The following is a 25,401-nucleotide window of genomic DNA, read 5'->3' on the forward strand; positions in this document are numbered from 1 at the left end:
GCGGGGGTGGACAGGTTAGGTTGGGGAGTAAGGCCGGAGCCTGAGCCACCTCCGTAGTAGGAGGTTGGGAAGGGGGGGTGTAGCACAAGAACCGTCGGTGAGGGTGGCCACCCTCCCTTCCCTCCCTTTAGTTTGGGATTATTTTTGTTTTGGGTTTATTTTTGTGTTTTTGTTTAAGGTGCAGACCGGGGGGGGGGGTACTGTCACGTCCTGACCAGTATAAGGTGTTTATTTGTTATTGTGGACGTGGCAGGGGTGTGTTTGTTTTGTGTTGTCGGGGTTTTTGGGTTGTGTTCTATGTTTTGTATTTCTATGTTCTATTTTGTAGTTTTTCTATTTCTATGTCTAGTTTATTGTTTTGACCTTCAATTGGAGGCAGCTGTTCCTCGTTGCCTCTAATTGAAGGTCCTATTTAGTAGGGGTGTTTTTCTATGGGTTTTGTGGGTAGTTGTTTCCTGTTTTGTGTTTGTGCACCTGACAGGACTGTTTAGTGTCGTTTGTTGTTTTGTATACGTGTTTCTTTTGTTTTCCTTCTTTAATAAAATAAGAAGATGAGTTTACACGTTCCCGCTGCGTTTTGGTCCAATCCCTACGACACCCGTGACATAACTGGGATTTGAACTCATAACCTCTTGGTTCACAGATTCCCGATCCCTATCCGTGTAAGGTATCAGATCAATTGACTATTCTCTCATTATTGATTTGATTGACTAATTTCAACAATTTAAGGGCTTTCTTTATAGCTGTTAAATGTTGGTGGAGAATATTAACCTGTTTTAATGATACTCCTAAATCACTATGATTAATACAAGCCTTTCTTGAGTGTAGTTTTAACAGAGCTGAGATTTACTGGACTGGACACAATGTTTTTGCCAGGTTCCCATGAATTGAATCTAGAACATTCAAATCTTATGTTCTGAAAACATGGCAACCATGTCCCGTGTATGTTTAGTGGGATGTTGATGGAATATTCCCTGAAAAAGGCTCAGTGACGCAGAAACATTGGTGGATTACCCAATACATTACTGGGAGCTTGTATATAGAGTGTGAAACTCTTTATTTTTATAGCCTACAGTTCACTCGCCGTAGTTAGCACCTCTACACAAACATTTTCTGGGTGTGCGCCAGCTCATGCTTTTTATTAGACTGAAAACTTGGCCACCATGTTCTTTGTATGTTTGGTGGGATGTTGATGGAATATTATCCTAACCCACAGAAAACTGGACACATGAATGTTCTTGCAACGTTCTCATTTAACGTGTCTAGAACATTCATATCTTATGTACTAAGAACATGGCAACCATGTTCTATGTATATTTGGTGTGATGTTGATGGAATATTCTCCTAACCCACAGAAAACTGGACACAAATTTTCTTGCAACATTCCCATGAAATGTGTCTAGAACATTAATATCTTAAGTTCTGAGAACAATGCTACCGCGTTCTGGATAAATTCCATTTGATATTAAGGGAATGGTCTCTGGGAAACATTCCTTGCACATCACGGGAACATTCATATGAACATTTTAGCAAATGACCTAATGCGACACTTAAGCGAACGTTCTCGAAAGTTGTGGGAACATTTGTTGTTATCTTTGACTCTGTATTGTTATGTGTAACGTTATGTGTAGCTTAACGCTGCTCAGGGGTTAATCCCAGACTCTTTCAGATATGCATTATGGCAGTAAAACAAATGCTGAGCGCATTATGGGTCTCTGGGGGGGGGGATAATCTACAATATAAGCATCCATCTGATCTTCCCTACTTCCTCTCCTGGTTGAGGGGGGAGTGTTCATTCAAGGTCATAGACAGATGCTGTACTCACGCTACTGCCATGGACAAAGACTAATGTACTCATCCCATTTAAAAAACAAATTTGAGTTATTGTAATTTGCCTTTGTGTGTTTGTGAGTGTTGTGCGTGTATAAGTGTGCATGTGTGGTGTGTGTTTGTGTGTCTATGCATATTTGTGTAGTGTAAGAGCATCTGCACATACAGCTCTTCCTAGATGAAATCTGATGCACCGGTTGAAAGCTCAAGGGAGAACTAATCTTGGCATGGAGGTTGCTGAAATTGTCCTGTGATGCTGGCACATGGCGCACAGAAATGACCCAATGCCTTCGGCTCTCTCTCTCTCTCTCTCTCTCTCTCTCTCTCTCTCTCTCTCTCTCTCTCTCTCTACGTGAGGGGACATACTTGTGAGACAGGGACTCAGACATTCCAGCAAATTTTCACTGATCCTTCCATGTTACTGCTACAATCTCTATCTGACAAAGTGCTAACAGTACTTACTAGACTGGCAAAGGAAGGTTTAATGATTAGACGAGAATTACACATCCCCAAAGGGGCTGGATAATGTAAAAAGAGTTGCAAAAATGTCAATTTGGGCAAGACAGTGAAGGTGAAGGTAGAGTAACCAACACAGTTCTCAATGTGTGTTTGTGTGTGTGTGTGTGTGTGTGTGTGTGTGTGTGTGTGTGTGTGTGTGTGTGTGTGTGTGTGTGTGTGTGTGTCTGTCTGTCTGTCTGTCTGTCTGTCTGTCTGTCTGTCTGTCTGTCTGTCTGTCTGTCTGTGTGTAGGTGACCTGCCTCTCTGTGTACTGTCAGAGAGGGGCCCTCACTCAATTGTTAGCAGGAACCAGCAGGTTCTCAGGGGGAAGCAGGAACAAAGGCACAGGGGACTGACAGGCTCTGAGGGGAAAGGAGAGAAGAGGAGCAGAGCAGCAGCCTCTGATTAACAGGGGGACAGGGACTGTGGGTGGGGGTGACTGGGTTAAAGGGGACATGCCTGTCACCATACATCTTTCCTGACCACAACAACACTCCTGGAGCCAGGAAGACAGGTAACCTTGAGGCCTCTACAACCTCTGGGATAAAGGTATAGTACTAACTAACTGTACATGAAGATAAAAATGCTATTAAAAATAATTTATAACTGGAGATAAAAAAAAACATAACAACCTGCCTCCACATGAACTTCTGTTAGTTTAGCACTAACTATAGGAACAGGTCACAACATCAGTCTGTCTCATAAGGATTTGCTGGAGTCATAGTGGTAATACCAGCAATGCTATTATTTGCCATCACTGAAATGGCATGTATTACAAAAAAAATATGTACTGATGACACACTTCTTGTAATAAGAAGTTAGAAAACCTCTGAGAACAGTTAATCTAGTAATGGCATTCTAAATCCACCCACTCATGCTATTCATGGGTTGTACGTTTTGTCACATTAGTTAATAGGACTGAAGCACGACTGAGCATTCTGCTCAATGCAGTGTCAATTGGTGCTGATGAAGATTGAATCTAAAGTGCATTACGGTGGCTTGGAAATACAATTACATTCCTAAAGGAGGCAAATAATTAGTAGGAAAACCTTTTGTCGTCATTGTGATGTCACCAGATTGACTTTAGATGCAGTAAAACTTTTGCTAGCTAGCTAAGATTGACCACCGGATTTTAGCTAGCTAACGTTAGCATTGCCAGCTATTTTTGACGAACTTTGCTAGCTATTGACAGCATTGCCATCTGTCTAAAGTAAATTTGACGATTGATGATTAGTTGACAAGGTGAATCAGATGTACTTGTCCGGGGCTACAACAAAAATATGTGCTGTTGGGGGTACTTGAGGACTGGAGTTTGTAAAAAAAAAACTGGTGTGGGATTTACTTAATAAAAACGGATTGTTACAAGATGACCTATCTGAAGCCTTTTCTCCTCCAGGCCCTCTGGGCTCTAAGGGTGGAGGGTTTTTGCAGGAACCATAGCAGTCAGTGGCTGTGGTTAGCCAGCGCTGACTGGGGGGGCAGGAGGAGGACGAGGCACCGAGGCACCAGGGCAGGGAAGATAGATTGGCCCATAGACTGGAACTGACAGTGTGTGAGAAAATCAGCTCTCAGGTGCTGCACCTACCATCCATCTCACTTCTCTCCAAGTGAGGTTTGGGTGGCGGACTAACGCTGTGTATTTTGCATACTGGTTCCCCACCACCCGACCTCCCCGTAACCACACTGCCACAGGAAGCCATGGCCTCCCTCACCTCTGTCACACACACACTCATGGCAGCCCTCGGCCCCTGGTCCGCTCCAGTCAGCAACCCCCTCCCTTGTGCTTGTTTGCTCTTCTCTCTAAGCCTTATTTGCTTCAGGCATAACAGAGAGAGTGAATAATGGCTAAGACCCTGAAAATCAAGCAAACAATCTTAAATGTAGAATAGTTTGCCATATAATTCAACATTTTAGTTGCTGTTTGTGAGTAATGCAATGCCACTCTTGGACCAATAGTACCAATATTGTTGTTAAAATACCAATAACACAATCGTTAAATGTAAGTATATGATTCTATGGATGATTGTATGAATATAAAAAAACATCTCCTAATACAGCATCAGTCAGTATGGGCATGATGCTCCCTATCATCAATTGACCTGGTCTTGAGGAAAGCCGAGAGCAGTATTCCCAGTAAGACCCATTCTGCAGGCAGGCCCACCTGTTCTACTGCTGCCCAGGGGTTGCAATCCTCCCCTGATTCACTCTGCCTTCACATCCCTGGCTCTGTACATATGAATCACTGCAGAGACATGGGGCCAATACTGAACGCAAATGCAATCTCAAACAGATGCAATCTTTAATTATGCAAGCAAATAACCATCGTTCAGCCACTCTGATGCTTCGCCAGTCATCAATGACGTGCTTGTCATACTTATGGGGCAGTTTAGGGAGTTAGAGAGACTTTTAGGGCAATGTTAACGCCAGATGGCCAGGAATAAAAACACAGCAAATGGGATGAAAAAGTCCTATTTGTCACACAGATGAATGATCGGTAGCCCACTGACTGGATCCACCGGATAGCAAAGCTTATTGGTTTTTATCCATGAGGCTATCTTTGAATAGAATACATGTTATCAAAGAAAAATGTATTAAATGGTGTTTGATCAGATATCATCACATTTTAATAATTTAATCATTGCCTAAAAAAAGAGGCTGTGATCTGGGGTTTTGCCAACTCAATCTGTACACTAGCTAGCTCATGGTGCACAGACTAAATACATTTCCTATAGCAATCTGATTCCCCCTCATGTAATTGGGGCTCCCGAGCGGCACAGCGGTCTAAGGCACTACATCGCAGTGCTAGAGACGTCACTACAGACCCTGGTCCCGGGCTGTATCACAACCGGCCGTGATCGGGAGTCCCATAGGGCTGCGCACAATTTGGCCCAGCATCATCCGGGTTAGGGGAAGGTTTGGTCAGGGTAGACCGTCATTATAAATAAGAATTTGTTCTTAACTGACTTGCCTAATTAAAAAATATATATATAATTTGACTATGCAGCATAGGGAGGTGATGGCATGGCATTACATTGTCAATATGACCGGTAATAAAGCTGTAATAGAGAGTTGACACCTGCAAAAATAACATCTCATGGAAATCTAATGAAACTATCAGGTATGGTTTGACCATGTTATCACACTGATTAGATCCCTGGTCCTCTTGTCACTAGCTGTCACCAACACTGGGATCATCATGTTGACGACTGAGCATTAAGCCTGACTTAATGGGACACTTGAACAGTGACAAAACAGCCAGACAGCTGCTGAGGCCCAGACTAGAAGAGACACTGGCTGTGTGATGATGAAAAGGAGGGCTAGAACACAGGCTGTGTTGGCAGGGTGGTGAACAGTACAGAGACAGACACAGACACATAGATGTACTGCTCTGTTTATGAGAGGCAAGGTGATTCAACTTACAGGGGAGAGGAGAAATGACTTGAGGGAGAAGAGAAATTACTTGAGGGAGAAGAGAAATGACTTGAGGAAGAGGAGAGGAGAAATGACTTGAGGAAGAGGAGAAATGACTTGAGGAAGAGGAGAGGAGAAATGACTTGAGGAAGAGGAGAGGAGAAATTACTTGAGGGAGAGGAGAGGAGAAATGACTTGAGGGAGAAGAGAAATGACTTGAGGAAGAGGAGAGGAGAAATGACTTGAGGAAGAGGAGAGGAGAAATGACTTGAGGGAGAGGAGAGGAGAAATGACTTGAGGGAGAAGAGAAATGACTTGAGGAAGAGGAGAGGAGAAATGACTTGAGGAAGAGGAGAAATGACTTGAGGAAGAGGAGAGGAGAAATGACTTGAGGAAGAGGAGAGGAGAAATGACTTGAGGGAGAGGAGAGGAGAAATGACTTGAGGGAGAAGAGAAATGACTTGAGGAAGAGGAGAGGAGAAATGACTTGAGGAAGAGGAGAGGAGAAATGACTTGAGGAAGAGGAGAGGAGAAATTACTTGAGGGAGAGGAGAAATGACTTGAGGAAGAGGAGAGGAGAAATGACTTGAGGAAGAGGAGAGGAGAAATTACTTGAGGAAGAGGAGAAATTACTTGAGGGATACGAGAAATGACTTGAGGAAGAGGAGAGGAGAAATGACTTGAGGAAGAGGAGAGGTGAAATGACTTGAGGGAGAGGAGAAATGACTTGAGGAAGAGGAGAGGAGAAATGACTTGAGGAAGAGGAGAAATGACTTAAGGAAGAGGAGAGGAGAAATGACTTGAGGGAGAGGAGAGGAGAAATGACTTGAGGGAGAGGAGAAATGACTTGAGGGAGAGGAGAAATGACTTGAGGGAGAGGAAAGGAGAAATGACTTGAGTGAGAGGAGAAATGACTTGAGGGAGAGGAGAGGAGAAATGACTTGAGGAAGAGGAGAAATGACTTGAGGAGAGGAGAGGAGAAATGACTTGAGGGAGAGGAGAAATGACTTGAGGAAGAGGAGAGGAGAAATGACTTGAGGGAGAGGAGAAATGACTTAAGGAAGAGGAGAGGAGAAATGACATGAGGGAGAGGAGAGGAGAAATGACTTGAGGAAGAGGAGAGGAGAAATGACTTGAGGGGGAGGAGAAATGACTTGAGGGAGAGGAGAAATGACTTGAGGGAGAGGAGAGGAGAAATTACTTGAGGGAGAGGAGAAATTACTTGAGGGAGAGGAGAGGAGAAATGACTTGAGGAAGAGGAGAAATGACTTGAGGAAGAAGAGAGGAGAAATGACTTGAGGGAGAGGAGAAATGACTTGAGGGAGAGGAGAGGAGAAATGACATGAGGGAGAAGAGAAATGACTTGAGGGAGAGGAGAGGAGAAATGACTTGAGGGAGAGGAGAAATTACTTGAGGAAGAGGAGAGGAGAAATTACTTGAGGGAGAGGAGAGGAGAAATGACTTGAGGGAGAGGAGAAATGACATGAGGGAGAGGAGAAATGACATGAGGGAGAGGAGAGGAGAAATGACATGAGGGAGAGGAGAGGAGAAATGACATGAGGTAGAGGAGAGGAGAAATGACATGAGGAAGATGAGAGGAGAAATGACATGAGGAAGATGAGAGGAGAAATGACATGAGGAAGATGAGAGGAGAAATGACATGAGGAAGAGGAGAGGAGAAATGACATGAGGGAGATGAGAGGAGAAATGACATGAGGGACATGAGAGGAGAAATGACATGAGGAAGAGGAGAGGAGAAATGACATGAGGGAGAGGAGAAATGACATGAGGGAGATGAGAGGAGAAATGACATGAGGGAGATGAGAGGAGAAATGACATGAGGGAGAGGAGAAATGACATGAGGGAGATGAGAGGAGAAATGACATGAGGGAGATGAGAGGAGAAATGATATGAGGGAGAGGAGAGGAGAAATGACATGAGGGAGAGGAGAGGAGCTCCTACCATTGCTCCTGTTCCTTTACTCTCCTTGTTGTTATTATGTGACCATTGACCCCATGAGGCAGAGACTGTGAGCAAGAGGCAATTTGAATTCAAAGTAAAGCAAAAGGGATTAAGATACATGGGCACTGGGGTGGGTGAGAGAGAGAGAGAGAACCCAGGGAAAAGGCTTATTTTCAGCCCCACTGCTTAAGTATACATAGATTCCAACACATGAGAGTAGAACAGTAAGAGAGAGGCAGCTGTCAACTTGATTTAAATTAATCTCATTCAAATGAGTTGCCACACAAATTAGTTAGACATTAGAAAAACATAAGATAAATAAATAACTAGAAGTAGTAGAGAAACACATTTTTATCGAAAAACATTTACATCACTAAGACATTTACATTACATTTCTGTCATTTAGCAGGCTCTCTTATGGCTCTATTTTACTCACGTTAGGCTATCAACCATGTCCAATCACCATCTCCATGTCCATGTTTCAAAACCCAATCATGTATAGCTTCTCATTCTTTGGAAGAAAGACACAGCCTATAGCGTCACACACCACTGTGAAGACCTCAGGGCACCAGCTCTCCTCTGCTATAGCCTCTAAGAGGAACCTCAGTACATAACACACTGTCATTTCTTAACTAATATCATTACATCCATTAAAACACGGCAGAAACAAAACTATGGGTCAGTGTTTCGATTTGATGAAGATATTGTGCGTAATCATATTCATCTATTTTTCTTGTTTTTCTTGTTTCTGTTGCCTTTTTTATTGTCAGGAGAGCTGATTGGTGTGTGGACTGGGAAGGCCTGCAGGACATGGTCCCTGACTTGGAAGAGACTCATTTTGAGGACTATGCAATGGACCCAACCTGCTTCCTCCAGTGCTAAGTCTGCTGCCACCAGTACCTGGCCTGCTTCACCCACAGCCCAGTCTGCTGCCAGACAAATCCACCCATGCAAAAAACTTGGTTTGATAAGTGGCAACGTGTCACTAGTTTCCATATAGACTCTGCTTTACTCCAGCGCTTTTTATCTTCTTTCTAAAATTAGGGGCTCGATTCAATCAGATCGCGCGTTAACCCGTAGTTGCTCTTGTGTGTCTTGTGTGTTCCTTCCCACTGGGCACACACTGGTTGAATCAACTTTGTTTCCACGTCAATTCAATGAAATTATGTTGAACCAATGTGGAATTTAAGTCTGTGCCCAGTGGGTTATTATCCCTACTGCGTTAGAAGTTAAAAGTAAAAAATGGCGATAGAAAGTATAGTTTACTTAATAATTTTCATGATCATTTGAATGGGGGGATTTAAAGCCTATCAGTCTAATCGGGAGTAGGGCCTATAGCCAGTGGTGTAAACTACTTAAGTAAAAATACTTTAAAGTACTACTTAAGTCATTTTTTGGGGGGTATCTATTTATTTACTATTTATATTTTTGACAACTTTTACTTTTACTTCACTACATTCCTAAAGAAAATTGTGTACTTTTTACTCTATACATTTTCCCTTACACCCAAAAGTGTTACATTTTAAATGCTTAGCAGGACAGGAAAACGGTCCAATTCACACACGTATTCAAGAGATCATCCCTGGTCATCCCTACTGCCTCTGATCTGGCGGACTCACTAAACACAAATGCTTCATTTGTAAATGATGTCTGAGTGTTGGAGTGTGCCCATGGCTATCAGTACATTTTGAAAACAAACAAATGGTGCAGTCTGGTTCGCTTAATATAAAGAATTTGAAATTATTTATACTTTTACTTTTGATACTAAAGTATATTTAAAACCAAATACATTTAGAATTTTACTCTAGTAGTATTTTACTGTGTGACTTTCACTTTTAATTGAGTCATTTTCAATTAAGGTATCGTTACTTTATACAAGTATGACATTTAGGTATTTTTTCCACCATTGCCTATAGTCTACAATTGAACCTCATGCATTCAAGTGTTTGAACTTGCAACGAGGCTGGTGGAACTTCTAATGTGGTTGCATGGGATTTGTCAGATATAAAGTTGGGTGGTTTCGTTGCATCCGAAGGCAGTGTAGGCGATAAGGTAACACAAGGAGCTGCTTGTAGACAGCTCTAACACAGTTCCACCAAAAGAACGCTATGCGGGTGTCGACCAATGTTAATCTGATTAAATCGAGCCCTAGAACGTTCAGATGGAGTTTTTTCCTCTGTTTGTATGGATGTTGTCATATGTTTGGATCCTGTTGTGTTATTCACTCAGAATCAGGCAGCTGCCATACCCACTCATTACCTTGGGCCCCTAGGGGCTATGAGTGTGTTTGTGTTCAACGTTTCACATTTGTCATTAATAAACATGTTTCAATATTTCAACACATTTTTTGAATGATTTTTGATTGTAGGTCAAACATTCTTTACTTTTACTGACTAAAATATATGTCTCTCAGAGTAAATTTTCATACATCCCACTGGGCACACACTGGTTGAATCAACGTTGTTTCCACGTCATTTCAATTAAATTACGTTGAACCAATGTAGAATAGACGTTTAATTGACATCTGTGCCCAGTGGGATGTGATGTATTCATAATTATATCAGGTAATATGCAGTCCACAAGAAACCATAACAGATAACTGATCATTTAAGATAGTAATTGCATAAACAAGGTAACAGGAGTATAGTACAGTAATAAACCAACCTCATTAGAACAACACTTCTATATGGTATGTTTATGCTACCATAATCGTTCCATTAACTCAGGTGATCTCAAATTCATCTATGTGAAAAAAAAAACACTTTTGGAGACTACAGGGTTTGTTTAGAAATGTTTTTTTCTGGCTGAGGCGGGATTTGAACTGGGGACCTTGAGGTCCACTCTTCCCCTTCCTGAAACACAGGTAAAAAACACATTTCCATTGTTTTTCAGCTTATCATCATAGATAATAAACACTTATATTATGAAGAAGAATGCTACATTTCTCCTTTTCCTTCTCCTTTTTTCCTCTCTTTTCTTCTCCCCCTCTTAACACACTATTGTTGCTTTGGCAAAGAGTGATTTACATTATTGTATACATTTTCATACTTCTTCTTACTGGTCCCCATGGGAAACCATAACCCTGGTGTTGCAAGCGCTATGCTCTACCAACTGTTGACTCTAATAAATCTCACCTAAAGCATTAAATCAGAACAGTGCATGTTCCTGTCAGTGTGCTCTGGGAATAGCAGCATTGTACGTGCACAGGGACCTATTGAAGCTGAGGGAGAGACCAACTCCCACAGCTACACCTTCCATCTGTACTTTGGCCTTAATTTGAGATTCTCCAATAGGAAGTGAGGTGCATCCATGCAACGCTCAGCACTGACTGACTTAATATTGGACTCCTCCAGGCACCATTATCATCTGGTTAAATGAAGGGTCAGCTGAATAATTATTTTTGGGCCATCCCTTTTCAGCCTAATGAAGACCAACTACAGAACATATAAGGCCCCTGTGAATGTGAGGGAGGCTGGGGAACCTGTAGGGTGAAAACAGAGTCCGACTGCTGCAGAGTTTACCTCTCAACTTCTGGGGGAATGAGATCTCTGTGGGGGAGATGGAAGAGATACGCTACATGGACAAAAGTATTGGACAGCCACACACAAGCCTAAGATCACAATGCCCAATGCCAAGCCTTGACTGGATTGATGTAAAGCTCGCCACCATTGGAATCTGGAGCCGTAGAAACGCGTTCTCTGGAGTGATGAATCACGTTTCACCATCTGGCAGTCCGACAGATGAATCTGGGATTGGCAGAAGCCAGGAGAACACTACCTGCCCCAATGCATAGTGGCAATAGTACAGTTTGGTGGAGGAGGAATAATGGCCTGGGGATATTTTTCATGGTTCGGGCTAGACCGCTTCGTTCAAGTAAAGGGAAATCTTAATGCTACAGCATACAATGACATTCTAGACAATTCTGTGCTTCCAACTTTGTAGCAACAGTTTGAGAAGGCCCTTTCCTGTTTCAGCATGACAATGCCCCCGTGCACAAAGTGAGGTCCATACAGAAATGGTTTTTCGAAATCGGTGTGGAAGAACCTACACAGAGCTCTGACCTCAACCCCATTGAACACCTTTGGGATGAATTGGAACACCGACTAGGAGCCAGGCCTAATCTCCCAACATCAGTGCCCAACCTCACTACTGCTTTTGTGGCTGAATGGGGGCAAGTCTCCACAGCAATGTTCCAACAGCTAGTGGAAAGCCTTCCCAGAAGAGTGGAGGCTCTTATAGCAGCAAAGGGAGGACTTTGGCAAACATTTACTCCTGGTTAGGGATGCATGATTTATTTGTGAATATATCGGAATCGGACGATATTAGCTAAAACTGCCAACATTAGTATCGGCCCGATGTCTAGTTTAACGCCGATGCACAAAACCGATGTCAAAGCTGACGTGCATACCTATATAACGTAGGTACATGGCGTAATGACGCCACATAAAATTTTGCGCTACACGTGCAACACAGCATTCCTAACCTAGCCCACAATGTCTGCTGTGTGGATTGAGCAGTCAACAAGTCAAGCAGTCATTTGAAAGAGTAAGAATTTCAGCGAGACAACTCAAAGGTGAAATCCATTAACGCCAAGATAATGGAATTCACTGTGCTTGACAATCAACAGTTCTCTTTCGCCGACTGGTCGAGCACTGGTACACATGTTGCCCTACCGGAGTTACACAGTAATAGCGTCACTGCTATTAGCTTTACAACATACTATGGAACGCTGTTTGGGTCTTTGCGTGTCAAAAAAGATAAAAGAGTCAAATAATGCTATTTGACACGTTAAATAAGCTTTTAATTGGACACGTCAAATAACACAGTTCTATTATAGAATGTTGTGTGGTCTGAATTTGCACATGCATACTTTTATTTTGAAGGCTAAACGCAAAGTCCACTATTGTGGCTAATCCTTATTGTGGCTAGTTTCACATAGATGGGTCCGACCACCATTAATCAAATAAGAACTGTCTTGTAAATTAGGGTTATTTTAGATGATGACACCTAGCTATATAGTTAGCTAGCTAACTATAGCTACTGAAACAGATTATGTCGTTTTGCTATGTTTTTGGGGAAGAACATTGTTTGCATCCATGAGCTAGCTAGCTTTTTAATGGCCAGCACTGTAGGTGCGCGAGACAACTTTACCAGCATTATAGCATACGTATCGATGAATCGTTGTGACATATGAAATACGAGTGCTGGTGTAATCAATGTGTAAAACCTACGTAAAAAATGTATAAACGCGTTAAATTATTATGTGACGGGCAGTCATATTCAGGTCCTGATTGGTCAACAAGCTTATTTGACACGTCAAATAATGTTATTTGACACGCAAAGACCCAAACGGTGTTCCATAGTATGAGAAATCCTGGTTGAGAATGAAACGACTGAACAAATGAACAACAAAACAGCACAGCAAGTAAGTGAAAGAAATAGGTTTTGATTATGTTTTACTGGTAGTGGGGACATACGTAAATGCCTACAAAATAACTTTTTGGTCAGTCTGGTGTGTGTGTGTAACCTTTATTTAACTAGGCAAGTCAGTTAAGAACAAATTCTTATTTACAATGATGGCCTACCCCGGTCAAACCCGGACGACGCTGGGCCAATTGTGCGCCACACTATGGGACTCCCAATCACGGCCGGATGTGATACAGCCTGGATTCAAACCAGGGACTGTAGTGATGCCTCTTGCACTGAGATGCAGTGCCTTAGACCGCTACGTCCATGTGTGTATTAACTATTTAACTGTACTCGAATGCTTAAAAGGACGCAAAAATGTAATATTGGTTATCGGTATCGTTTTTTTGTGGCAAGAAAAATATCGGATATTGGTATCGACCAAAAATGTCATATCGGTGCATCACTACTCCTGATACCATCAAATAAACTCCAGAATACATGCAACACAAATAAATAATTGTGACATATTGAGAAAATAGAGTTTTGGAACCCATGACATGGCCATAATTTACCACATACAGTAGTGTGGAGGAAATATAGTAGCAGCAGAAAAAGTACTATCTCTAACCAAGACAACGTAAATCTCCAGCTGTCTGTGTTGACAGGAACCCTTGATGAAGATAGCTACAGTTGAAGTCGGACGTTTACATACACTTAGATTGGAGTCATTAAAACTTGTTTTTCATTCACTCCACAAATTCTTGTTAACAAACTATAGTTTTGGCAAGTCGGTTAGGACATCTTCTTTGTGCATGACACAAGTAATTTTTCCAACAATTGTTTACAGACAGATTATTTCACTTATAATTCACTGCATCACAATTCCAGTGGGTCAGAAGTTTATATACACTAAGTTGACTGTGCCTTTAAACAGCTTGGAAAATTCCAGAAAATGATGTCATGGCTTTAGAAGCTTCTGATAGGCTAACTGACATAATTTGAGTCAATTGGAGGTGTACCTGTGGATGTATTTCAAGACCTACCTTCAAACTCAGTGCCTCTTTGCTTGAAATCATGGGAAAACCAAAAGAAATCAACCAAGACCTTAGAAAAAAAATTGTAGACCTCCACAAGTGTGGTTCATCCTTGAGAGCAATTTCCAAATGCCGGAAGGTACCACGCTCATCTGTACAAACAATAGTACGCAAGTATAAACACCATGGGACCATGCAGCCGTCATACCGCTCAGGAAGGAGACGCGTTCTGTCTCCTAGAGATGAACGTACTTTGGCGCGAAAAGTGCAAATCAATCCCAGAACACCAGCAAAGGACCTTGTGAAGATGCTGGAGGAAACGGGTACAAAAGTATCTATATCCACAGTAAAACGAGTCCTATATCGACATAACCTGAAAGGCCGCTCAACAAGGAAGAAGCCACTTCTCCAAAACCGCCATAAAAAAGCCAGACTACGGTTTGCAACTGCACATGGGGACAAAAATCATACTTTTTGGAGAAATGTCCTCTGGTCTGATGAAACAAAAATAGAACTGTTTGGCCATAATGACAATCGTTATGTTTGGGGGAAAAAAGGGGGAGGCTTGCAAGCCGAAGAACACCATCCCAACCATGAAGCACGGGGGTTGCAGCATCATGTTGTGGGGGTGCTTTGCTGCAGGAGGGACTGGTGCACTTCACAAAGTAGATGGAATCATGAGGTAGGAAAATTATGTAGATATTTTGAAGCAACATCTGAAGACATCAGTCAGGAAGCTTGGTCGCAAATGGGTCTTCCAAATGGACAATGACACCAAGCATACTTGCAAAATGGCTTAAGGACAACAAAGTCAAGGTATTGGAGTGGCCATCACAAAGCCCCGACCTCAAGCCTATAGAACATTTGTGGGCAGAACTGAAAAAGCGTGTGCGAGCAAGGAAGCCTACAAACCTGACTCAGTTACACCAGCTCTGTCAGGAGGAATGGGCCAAAATTCACCCAGCTTATTGTGGGAAGCTTGTGGAAGGCTACCTGAAACATTTGACCCAAGTTAAACAATTTAAAGGCAATGATACTAAATACTAATTGAGTGTAGGTAAACTTCTGACCCACTGGGAATGTGATGAAAGAAATAAAAGCTGAAATAAATTATTCTCTCTACTATTATTCTGACATTTCACATTGTTAAAATAAAGTGGTGATCCTAACTGACCTAAGACAGGGAATTTTTACTAGGATTAAATGTCAGGAATTGTGAAATATTGAGTTAAAATGTATTTGGCTAAGGTGTATGTAAACTTCCAACTTCAACTGTATGTGTTCATCAGTGAAAATACACAGGTCTAGGCAGGGGTTTGGCTGTGAATAAGGATGATGTGGAGATATTGAGGGCTGCGTGGAGATAATTTATACTGCACACACTATAGACAAGTCTATGAAAATGCTGTCAGAAACACCTCAATCTAAATATGATAAACCAGGGAACTAGAGAGAGGCCACACCATCCTTATTACCTCGGCCCTGAGAGTCCTTGAAACCATAAGTTTCAATGCCTAGTGTAAAGAATCAATAGGGTCAGGCAGCTGTGTGAACATAGCCACGGGAAGTAGGGGTGCTGAGGGTGCTGAAGCACCCCCTGAGAAATCTAAATCAAATATTCTTTCCCACCAAATTAGTGCACTAGGCCTTTATTACACCTGTATGAGAAGAGAAAAATATTAGTCAGACAAAAATTCTCAGCAGTTAGGTTATAAACCCTACATGCGTGGCTGTCATACTATGATGTTGAAGCTCTGTAGTGTGCAGGTGCTCTGTCCTCGAGTACAACTAGGACATTTAACATAATGAACGAGCACTGCCTTGAAATGATGAAATTGGGCTTTGCCTGTAATCCCCACTATACTCATATGCAGTCATTATAATAAGACGCACAGCACACTGTACGCACTCCTTTTACATCAGTCAGATAATGAGCCACTAGAAAGCTACATCTGAGCACACTTAATCTCCATCACGGTGACACAGAGACGCTTGATGACTGCACGGGAAGTTGAAATACAGTGGCAAGAAAAAGTATGTGAACCCTTTGGAAATACATGGATTTCTGCATAAATTGGTCATAAAACTTGATCTGATCTTCATCTAGGTCACAACAATAGACAAACACAGTCTGCTTAAACTAACAACACAAAAACAATTATACGTTTTCATGAGATGTTAGCATGTTCCAGAGATTTCTGTAAGTCTTTAGCTGAACAGCCACTCCCAGGGAGAGTAGCAACAGTGCTGAACTTTCTCCATTTATACACAATTTGTCTTACCGTGGACTGATGAACATCAAGGCTTTTAGAGATGGTTCACATCAGGCAATGGTTCTTGTGAATAGCAAACTCAAATTTTGTAAATGTGTTTTTTATAGGGCAAGGCAGCTCTAACCAACATCTCCAATCTCGCCTCATTGATTGGACTCCAGGTTAGCTGACTCCTGACTCCAATTAGCTTTTTGAGAAGTCCTTAGCCTAGGGGTTCACATACTTTACCAACCTACACTGTGAATGTTTAAATTATGTATTCAATACAGACAAGAAAAATACAATTTGTGTGTTATTAGTTTAAGCACACTGTGTTTGTCTATTGTTGTGACTTAGATGAAGATCAGATCCAATTTGATGACCAATTTATGCAGAAATCCAGGTAATTCCAAAGGGTTTACATACATTTTCTTGCCACTGTAGCTCTGAATATCATTACTCTCCACTATTTTTCAACTTAACTTCAATAATCTGCCTCAATTCCCTGTAAGAAAGCTAAAATCTATCATATTTTCAGAGAAATACTTTAATCCACTTCAAATCTCATTGGATATTTCTAACGGACAGGGTTTGGGCACGTGTGGCTAAATTGACTAGATAAGTAAGGCTACTGTGCAATACATTGGCAGTACTTCAGCAAATAGGGTTAACTGTTATTAACCAATTATAACCACAGTGTGCTGCAGGACAATTATTGGTCTAATAAGCACTTCACTATAGTTTTTCCTTTATTTAATGGGTAAATAGTTGCATTTGCATTTGGAATTCTGAATATTCAAGATAACTAATTGTTTTATAATAATTGACTTGACATAATAAAAAGTTAAGGTTAGTATGAGTGAAAACATCAAACATGACATCTGAAACTCACCGCATAGTGAAGTTCTCCAGGGAGGAGGAGCTGGCCGTGAGGATGTAGAAAGTGGCGATATCTGTCTTCTTCAGGGGTTTGGAGGAAGTCTGGATGACAACAGCCTTTCCCAGCTTGAGTTGAGACAGAGATGGAGCTCCCTTGGGCACCTGAAGGAGGCGCACACTGCTGATCCTCTGCATGGGAGTCACAGGGATGTACTCAGCCTGCTGCTGCTCTGAGCTGCCCCAGCGATCCCAATCGCCCTCCCTGCACTTCCCATATGCACTGGGCCGGGCCTGGTAGTACAGCTCTACTGTGTTTACCTCTGTTGGGTCGAACCTCCCCGGGCTAGAGCTCTCTGCTGCGGGACTGAACCAGCCGGCTACAGGCTCCAGCACAGCCATGCATGTGCCCCTGAGACCTCCAAGGGCACAAGAGCCCCTCACCTCCTGAGTCTGCCAGAAGGCAAACACCGTAACACAGGGCAACTCATCCTTTAGCCCATCTGCTCCCCTGTCCCAGTCCCTCCCAGCCACATAGAACAACACCCGCACCTTGGGCATGGAGGAGTAGACCCGGGGGGTCAGCACAAAGGACTGGACCTTCCAGTTGTAGGTGAATACCCCCGGGGCCCGGAACAGCTGCACAGACTGGACCAGGTCTAGAGGGACATGCTGCTCTGTGGACAGGGGCCCATAGCTGGCATTGACAGCAGGAGGCCGGCTGGCTCTCAGGATGACAAATGGCTGTGTCTGTGTCTGCATGCTCGAGTTCCTCATGATGTCCTGACCGGCCTCCTTCAAAAATAAGTAATCTGCGTCTTTCACCTGGTAGTTCACTGGAAGGAACACAGGGAATGGCAGAGAGCTCTTAGTGTTGTCTGACATCTCCCGGCTGTCCAACTCTGTGGGAAAGCAAGAGACAAAACATTACCCTTTGGTTAACAGACAGTGTTGTTTTGATGATATGTAGAGGAAATTCATGTTCATCATTTTGGATGGACTAGTGAGACACTAGAGACCCTTAACCTCTGCTAATAGTCTACGACCCGGCATTAACAAACCTTCCGGCTACTGGTCAGTTTCTCTAAACTCTGGGCTACATACCACAATCAGGGTCAGGAGTTTTACATTTACATTTAAGTCATTTAGCAGACGCTCTTATCCAGAGCGACTTACAAATTGGTGCATTCACCTATAATATCCAGTTTTATAACAGGATCCATTGTTTCATGGTTATATCAAGTGGCCAGGAATAATAGCTGGCCTCAATCATTAAGTACAAAATCATAATAATTACCTGAGTACAAAGATATCCCAATAAAATATTAGTTTAACGGGAATTGCCAAAAAGAAACCATCCAGAGATTTCCAGGAACTAGACTTGAGGCAAGCTGATCAACTAGATGGGACATCATCATTAAAGTGACCATTTACTTAATCTTCAAATTCCCATAGTATACAAGAGGGCCTTTATATTAGAAATCATAGCAGGAAATTCATGTTCATCATTAAGAGTGTTACTGTGCGTGATGCAGTGGCAAAGGAGCACTGGGGGAACCGCAGCAGCACAGACTACATTGCCTTGATATCATCCATCATCCAAATCAAGTCAATCCCATTCCCAACTGAGACTGATTTCTAGTGAAAATGACCAAAGTGCGGGACGGACTACCTGTCATGAACACTTGGTGTCATGGTTCCACCTGTCACCAGAGGGAGGCAGAGACCATCCTAGAGACAATTATGACACTCAGGTGTGTTCTATTACTCATTATGATTTCTCTGTTAAAAGAGGTGTGTTTTCTGTTGTGCTTTGAAGAAGTGACTTGACTTTCATCCTCCCTCTTCTTTCAGATCAAAACTTTTGGCAAAGTAGCAAGCAATAATATCTGCACGATCTGATGACATGCATGAAAACACAAATTATTTATTGGCAGATTTTACTGTATCAGAGATTAATTAAATGGAATTACTCCCTGTAAATGACGTAATTCCAACTATATTGACTTGTATGCCTTAAAACAACTTGACCTGCCTAGGTGGAGGCTGATCTGGTCCTACACAGGGCAGCATGTTCATGGTGTGTGTGTTTGGAGTAGGGTGAGGGTGTCGAGGGGGACAACAGCATTAGAGCCCTCTGACCCGGCATAAAAGCATGAGGGGTATGACACAACTGTCTCTCTGGAAGTGAACTGAGGCGCAGGTTCACAGGCCAGCATCCACTCTCATTTGCCCCCATTTTGATAGATTACACATTATGGCTGCTGACCTGAGGCTGCATTGTCAATGGGAGGGTAATTGGCCTACTTGGTGGGAGAGAGAGAGAGAAGCAGCCTGGTATGTGCTCATTAACTGAGATGATCTCATACTCAGTGGCACTCAACAGCACTCTGGCTTTGCTAATAAACTGTCTGTTAAAAAAAGTATGAAACAGTCTATTCTCCTCTTAAGTGTAGACCTATAGCTTGATTGTGCAGTATGACACAAAATAAAATCAGTTGCTTGTTCATGACAAATTGCCACATTCTATTCTGCCCAGAGGACAGAGCCTCTGAGCAATGTAATGTAACGTAATTTTATTCATCATGAACTATGAACTAATACACAATGCATGCATCTTATGCGCCAGTGATGAGTCAACTATTTGTAGCTATAATCAATAATGTCCCTCTTTACAACTACTGTTGATCTTATAACTGTCATAAATGTGTCCTTAACACAGAGTTTAGAGAGATTTCCCCCACAAAATATCCATAATATTCATTTCCTGTAATGTTATCTGCATGTCTAGTGACACACCTTTCTGTTCCATTTGTCAAATTATTACAAAATATGCCAGAGAGAATGGCATGTCTGTCACTGGACTGTTGATGGCTATTTTTCCTGAGGAGGAGGAGGGCTTGGAGCTTTTTGTAAATCTAACTAAGTCTTGTCCCTCACGGTCTGTGGCGTGTGACAGGTCTCTACATCATCCCTCCTTCGACCTGCTTTTATCGCCAAGCAGACACCTGTGCAGTAGTCAGGGAAACAGTTTATGCGTCACAATGGAGCCATGTCTATGGAGTGACCCCCAATGAGAAACACAAATGGATGTTTTTATTTTTCTCACACAGACATGTACAGTATCTCAATCATCTTCCTGGGCTGGGGCAGGGGCTGTCTCCACCTTAGCTCCAACAGTGGCCATTGACAGATGTGCTGTTTAATACCAGAGCTGGCAGCATTTCCCACCACTGTGAATAAACACTCACTGGGCCGTTTCTGCTTTGGCATCTCTGCAGGAGGGAGATGTGCTGCAACTGTGGCAACACATATCACATGCTATTATATATTTCTCAAGCGGGGTTTGACTGGTCATCTGTGCTCCCCAATTTATTTAAGAACACTTTAGTTAGCTCTGAAATCTAAGGGGGTGGTAAAATTGTGCTCAATGCAAATAATGCACTAGTGAGTATATACTGTATGTTAACAGTAGCATTTGCTGAGACAATAATCACTGATTCTCCACTGTGTAGGGAAGCTACAGTATATGTTGTGCGTATGTACTGTATTTCCTCTTTCGCCATGATAAACGCTTTGCATCCAGCTGATAAAGAAGGAGCCAAATTCCTCCACCAGCTGTTTCAGCACATAGCTGCTCCAATCACCCAACTTGGAGACTGACATCTTTGACTTTTCTATTTTCCTGTCCAGAAGAACAACATCTATTCTGGTCTGCAGAAATTCACTTGTCTCCATTGACATTGTTTTCCCTCTTGGATCATTCTAAATCATTTCAATCACTTTTTGACTCCACCCCTTTTTTATTTGAATGAAACCTTCCATACATGTTTGTCCATGGTAGAAGTGATCAGAAAGTTATTTTTTGGACCTGAATGCCAAAACATTTAGGAGATATAACTTGCTCAAAGTTGACCCATTTTACATTCCCCACGCTACTATGAGACATCCAATGCACAACCGAATCCATATGCAACATAATATGCTGTTCATCAAATCTATGTTACAAATTCTACAGTTGATTCCAAATGAAAACATCTGTGTATAGGTTACATTTGTACAATAGGATAGTCTATATTTCTTGAGAATATGAAACTGCAATTGCATTAAGCAATTTAAATATAGTATATTAGATATGAAACAAGGAGGTAGAGGGAAAGAGATTTTCAGATCTGATTAAACAAGACTGAGGCGACCTTTAAACATAATCTTCAAGTCCCTTTTCTCAGAATAAGTCACTACTTGTGGGCCTGTTAGATACAGAAAATAATCAAGGCATTAGAACACAAGGAACAGGGAGAAGGACAGGACTACATTAGGCCCTATGCTCTAAAGTTGGGGGTAACAACAGGGTTACATTATCATTAGGATCACTGGACACAGTCAAACAATTAAGGTCGCTAGAAAAGTGAGGAGACTGAGGCAAAAGCTAATTAATGGCATGGTTATACGTGTATGTAGGTCTGCTTGGCATTGTTCTCAGTTGTGGTAAAGCTGCCAGCTGACCAATGTCTGGACAGCACAGGATTGCTCACTTAAGAGTATAAGCTCTGTACTTACTGTAGGCTACTGTGCAATTACAGTAGGCTATTTGTTGTTACTAGGAAACAAAAGATTACCCAGACTGTCATTCTATGCTATTTTCAGCAGCATTATATTGAGACCAACAAGTATACATGTCAATGTCTCTTTTAATACAGAATTATCTATCACGCTCTGACAAGCTATTCAACTTGAGTTTGTCTTGATGGAACCCACGGATTTAAGATGACCACAAACCAAACAAACCTGGCCTATGCTGCATGGTGTTTTGAGAGAACAGTAACAGTTTAACGCTATGCATTCTAATGTGCTATAATGAATGTTTATAATTGTGAAGAACAGCCTGTGTGTGATCCGACTTCAAATGGCATGACAGAGACATGACACAGATGTCTCACTTATTCTACTTGAAGTGTTGAATAGAGTCTGTAATTTTAGGTCAAGACGTTGTTTACTTCCATATTGGCTGTGTCCTCTCCCCAGAGGAAAAGTCAGACATGACCTAAGTATTTTAGGGAGAAAGCTCTCCTAATAACGATGGTTTACTGGTTGAAAAGACCCTATGTCCCTGCAACCGCTACATAAAGATAGAAACGTGATAGAGCACTGATCATATGTGTACAGAAAGGGAGAGGAGGGAGATGCTTAGGCCTGTATGGGGATTGGTAGGGATTGCTGTATCCAATGAAACTCTTAAAGCTGGTTTTATCAGGATTTCTCCCTTTTTGTCCTCTTTATCTAGTCTGTTTATTATAATTCAGGAAGGCCACATCGTCTGGAAATAGCTGTCTTTGAGGCAGTTAAAAGCTATTCAGCAAATGCCTTTGTGATGTGGAATATTTGCTTGGTTTTTAATCAAAGTCCACAGGGTCCTGTCCATTTCATTACTGAGGTGATGTGAATGAGTACAATAATGTGTTCTGGACTTCTGCTAATATGCACTAAAACTCCTTTTCAGCTCTGCTGCACACTGAGACTAAACTAAGGATTTTTTATTTATTTTTTACATTTTAAAATGTGTGTCCATTTCATAAGTGGAACTTAATGACAGTGCCAAATGGCCCATAAAGTACTGGTACACAGTACATTATCAAAAACATTCTCATTCTTATAAGGTTTACTAATCTAAATGCAAGTTATATTTCATTTAACTAGGCAAGTCAGTTAAGAACAAATTCTTATTTTCAATGACAGCCAGGGGTTAACTGCCTTGTTCAGGAGCAGAACGACAGATTTGTCAGCTCAGGGATTCGATCTTGCAACCTTTCGGTTACTAGTTCAACACTCTAACCACTAGGCTACGCTGCTGCCCCTACATCAGCTCTAACCCTCAATAACATAAACTCTAAATAAAAATCAAGCCTTAATAAGATCGATTAGTCTTAACATGCATTTTGGAGTAATTAGACTAAGGTGGACCTCCTTGGTCTACGGTACCTGTATACCAGTATTCTCACAAAACTGAGTGGCACCTAAACTGGACTAGGCACACTCATTTCAAGCCATTGTCTTATTCACTGGACAAATGGGACTTTTTGTGTGATATAAGGGCAGTTGACCACAATGACCAGTTATCATGGTGAAATTGCAGTCTGTGACTATGTTGCAAAGCCAATTGACTGATGGCAGTGTGGTATTGTAGTCATAAAAGTATGGCATAACATTTCAGAGGAAACTATAAAAGTTAAATACATTTTCAGCCACAAGGGTATACAGTCTATCTCATATCAGCTCCTTGATCATATAATAAACTCGTTTCTTACACATTATCTAATGGAATACAAATAAATCTAAATACTCATTTAGACTATTTCAACATCATAAAGAGTCTGCAATTAAATATGTACCAAACAAAAACATACAAATAGAATAGAATATGCAGATAGTCACTCAGGCTGAGTGTAACCCTTTTTGTATGGTACATACCTTGCGTGACAATTGTGACAATCGTCGCTAGGAATATCTGTAAAATCCTCCAGATACGAGAGTAAACACTCATTTTGGCATCCAACTGTCACTTTATTACATGTAAATTCCCAGGCTCGGAGTTTCAACAAAGTGAATAGGGGTATACTTCATTCATTTCTACCCAGGAAGAGAACTTGCCTAGTGTAGCCTACAAAATCACACCTGTAAGAAGAATACAGCCTTGTCGTGTGCACTCCGTGTGTCACATAAACTATGCATTGAGCTATCAGATACGGTCTCAATGTTGGAAAAGTTCTGCGTAACGAGTTTGGAGACGTCCTGTCCAAGTCCTTGATCAGATTGCGATCAACCTAGTTTCTTCTGTTTACCTTTTTAACTTTATCCCTTATGCCGCCGTATTGAATGCGATTATTTGATAGAGAAACTCCATCTGATTCAGTTTGAAGTCCTTGCATCCGCTCCCAGACTCAGACGTCTACCCAACTTTGACCATCGTCGGGACGCCGCTGCATTGTACAGTGAGATTCACAGATCATCGACTGCCTTGTGCACAATCCTTGGGGCACTAAAGGCATCATGTCATCCGGTCAGAGCACGTCCTATGCGGTGGCGACAGGATTTAACAGCATCTGTAAATTAAAAACAAAACCATGATAATTTGGGATTCCACATCCATGATGAGAAGGAGATAGATGGACTGCGGATGATGTACACAAATAGCCTGACTACTGTACATGCTGCTAATTACACTGACTAGTCGACTATAGCCTGTTAGACCAGAACATAAATTACTTATTTGGGGCATTGACAATATCCCATTGTAGGTTTTAGAGGAGAGGGTGCTCTTTAAAAATGTAACTTTTCTCATATTATTTGTGCAATTATTTTAGGGGGAGATTTTCCTTCCTGTCCAGTTTTGAATCTGGGTGGGATATAACATTACATATTGCCAGAACTTTCATCAACTTTTATAAGTGGGGCAATACGAATGTGATGGACATGGTGGACATCTCTGATTGGTTCATCTGTAAACGCATGAGGTAAATGAGGCTAAACCATGTTGTTGTGAACGCCTACTGTTAATGCTATAGTGGTGGAATTCTAGTGCCCCCTGTTGGCTATAGATGAGGAATTATAAGAGTAGTCCACTGTATGTTGGTGGATTTGGAATATTTTACATGCCTATATTCCTTGCAGTCAGTTACATCAGCAATTATCAGTGTTTGAAGCTCATTGTCTAAAGGGTTGTCATGTCATTAGAATACAGAGAACTTTAGATTTTGACAAAGTTGTCAAGGGTAAGACAGGTCTATGCCATACTGCATGAAGTTAAATATTTGTGTCAACCACAGTAATGTTGATATTCTCCTAATGCTTTGGCAACAGTTTTAGACTGTGGGTTAACCCAACAAATATTGTGCTCGGGGTGTGCAGATATTGGATTAGGATATGCAACAAAGCGAACAAAGCTTCAAAAGCACTCCGTACCTCGCATGTTGTGTTTTTTCTTCCCTACGCTGGCAAGCTCTTGCAGCATGAGGTACTGAAGTTTTCAACACTGCTGTAACTGCTGTCACTTGCAGCTGTACTCCCCTGTATTGGAGCACCCTGTGAGCAGTGAGGGGCTTGTTCAAGTCAAGCATCCAAAGCAGATGCCA

The 25,401-nt window shown here is 41.8% G+C and overlaps 1 protein-coding gene across 1 annotated transcript in view; it reads right to left on the minus strand.

The window, feature by feature from the left end:
* The window catches only part of LOC115164602 (transmembrane protein 132D-like), a 53,430-nt gene extending 28,530 nt beyond the window's left edge, over positions 1–24,900 (minus strand). The window contains exons 1-2 of the mRNA XM_029717257.1: positions 23,741–24,900; positions 17,289–18,174 (exon numbers count right to left, since the gene is read on the minus strand). Of these exons, the coding sequence (XP_029573117.1) occupies positions 17,289–18,174; positions 23,741–23,813 (959 nt within the window). The 5' untranslated portion in view covers positions 23,814–24,900. The remainder of the gene's footprint in view (positions 1–17,288; positions 18,175–23,740) is intronic.
* Between the last annotated feature and the right edge of the window lie 501 nt (positions 24,901–25,401).

This window comes from Salmo trutta, chromosome 27 (genome assembly GCF_901001165.1).
Source record: "Salmo trutta chromosome 27, fSalTru1.1, whole genome shotgun sequence".
In the NCBI taxonomy this organism is placed as follows: Eukaryota; Metazoa; Chordata; class Actinopteri; order Salmoniformes; family Salmonidae; genus Salmo; species Salmo trutta.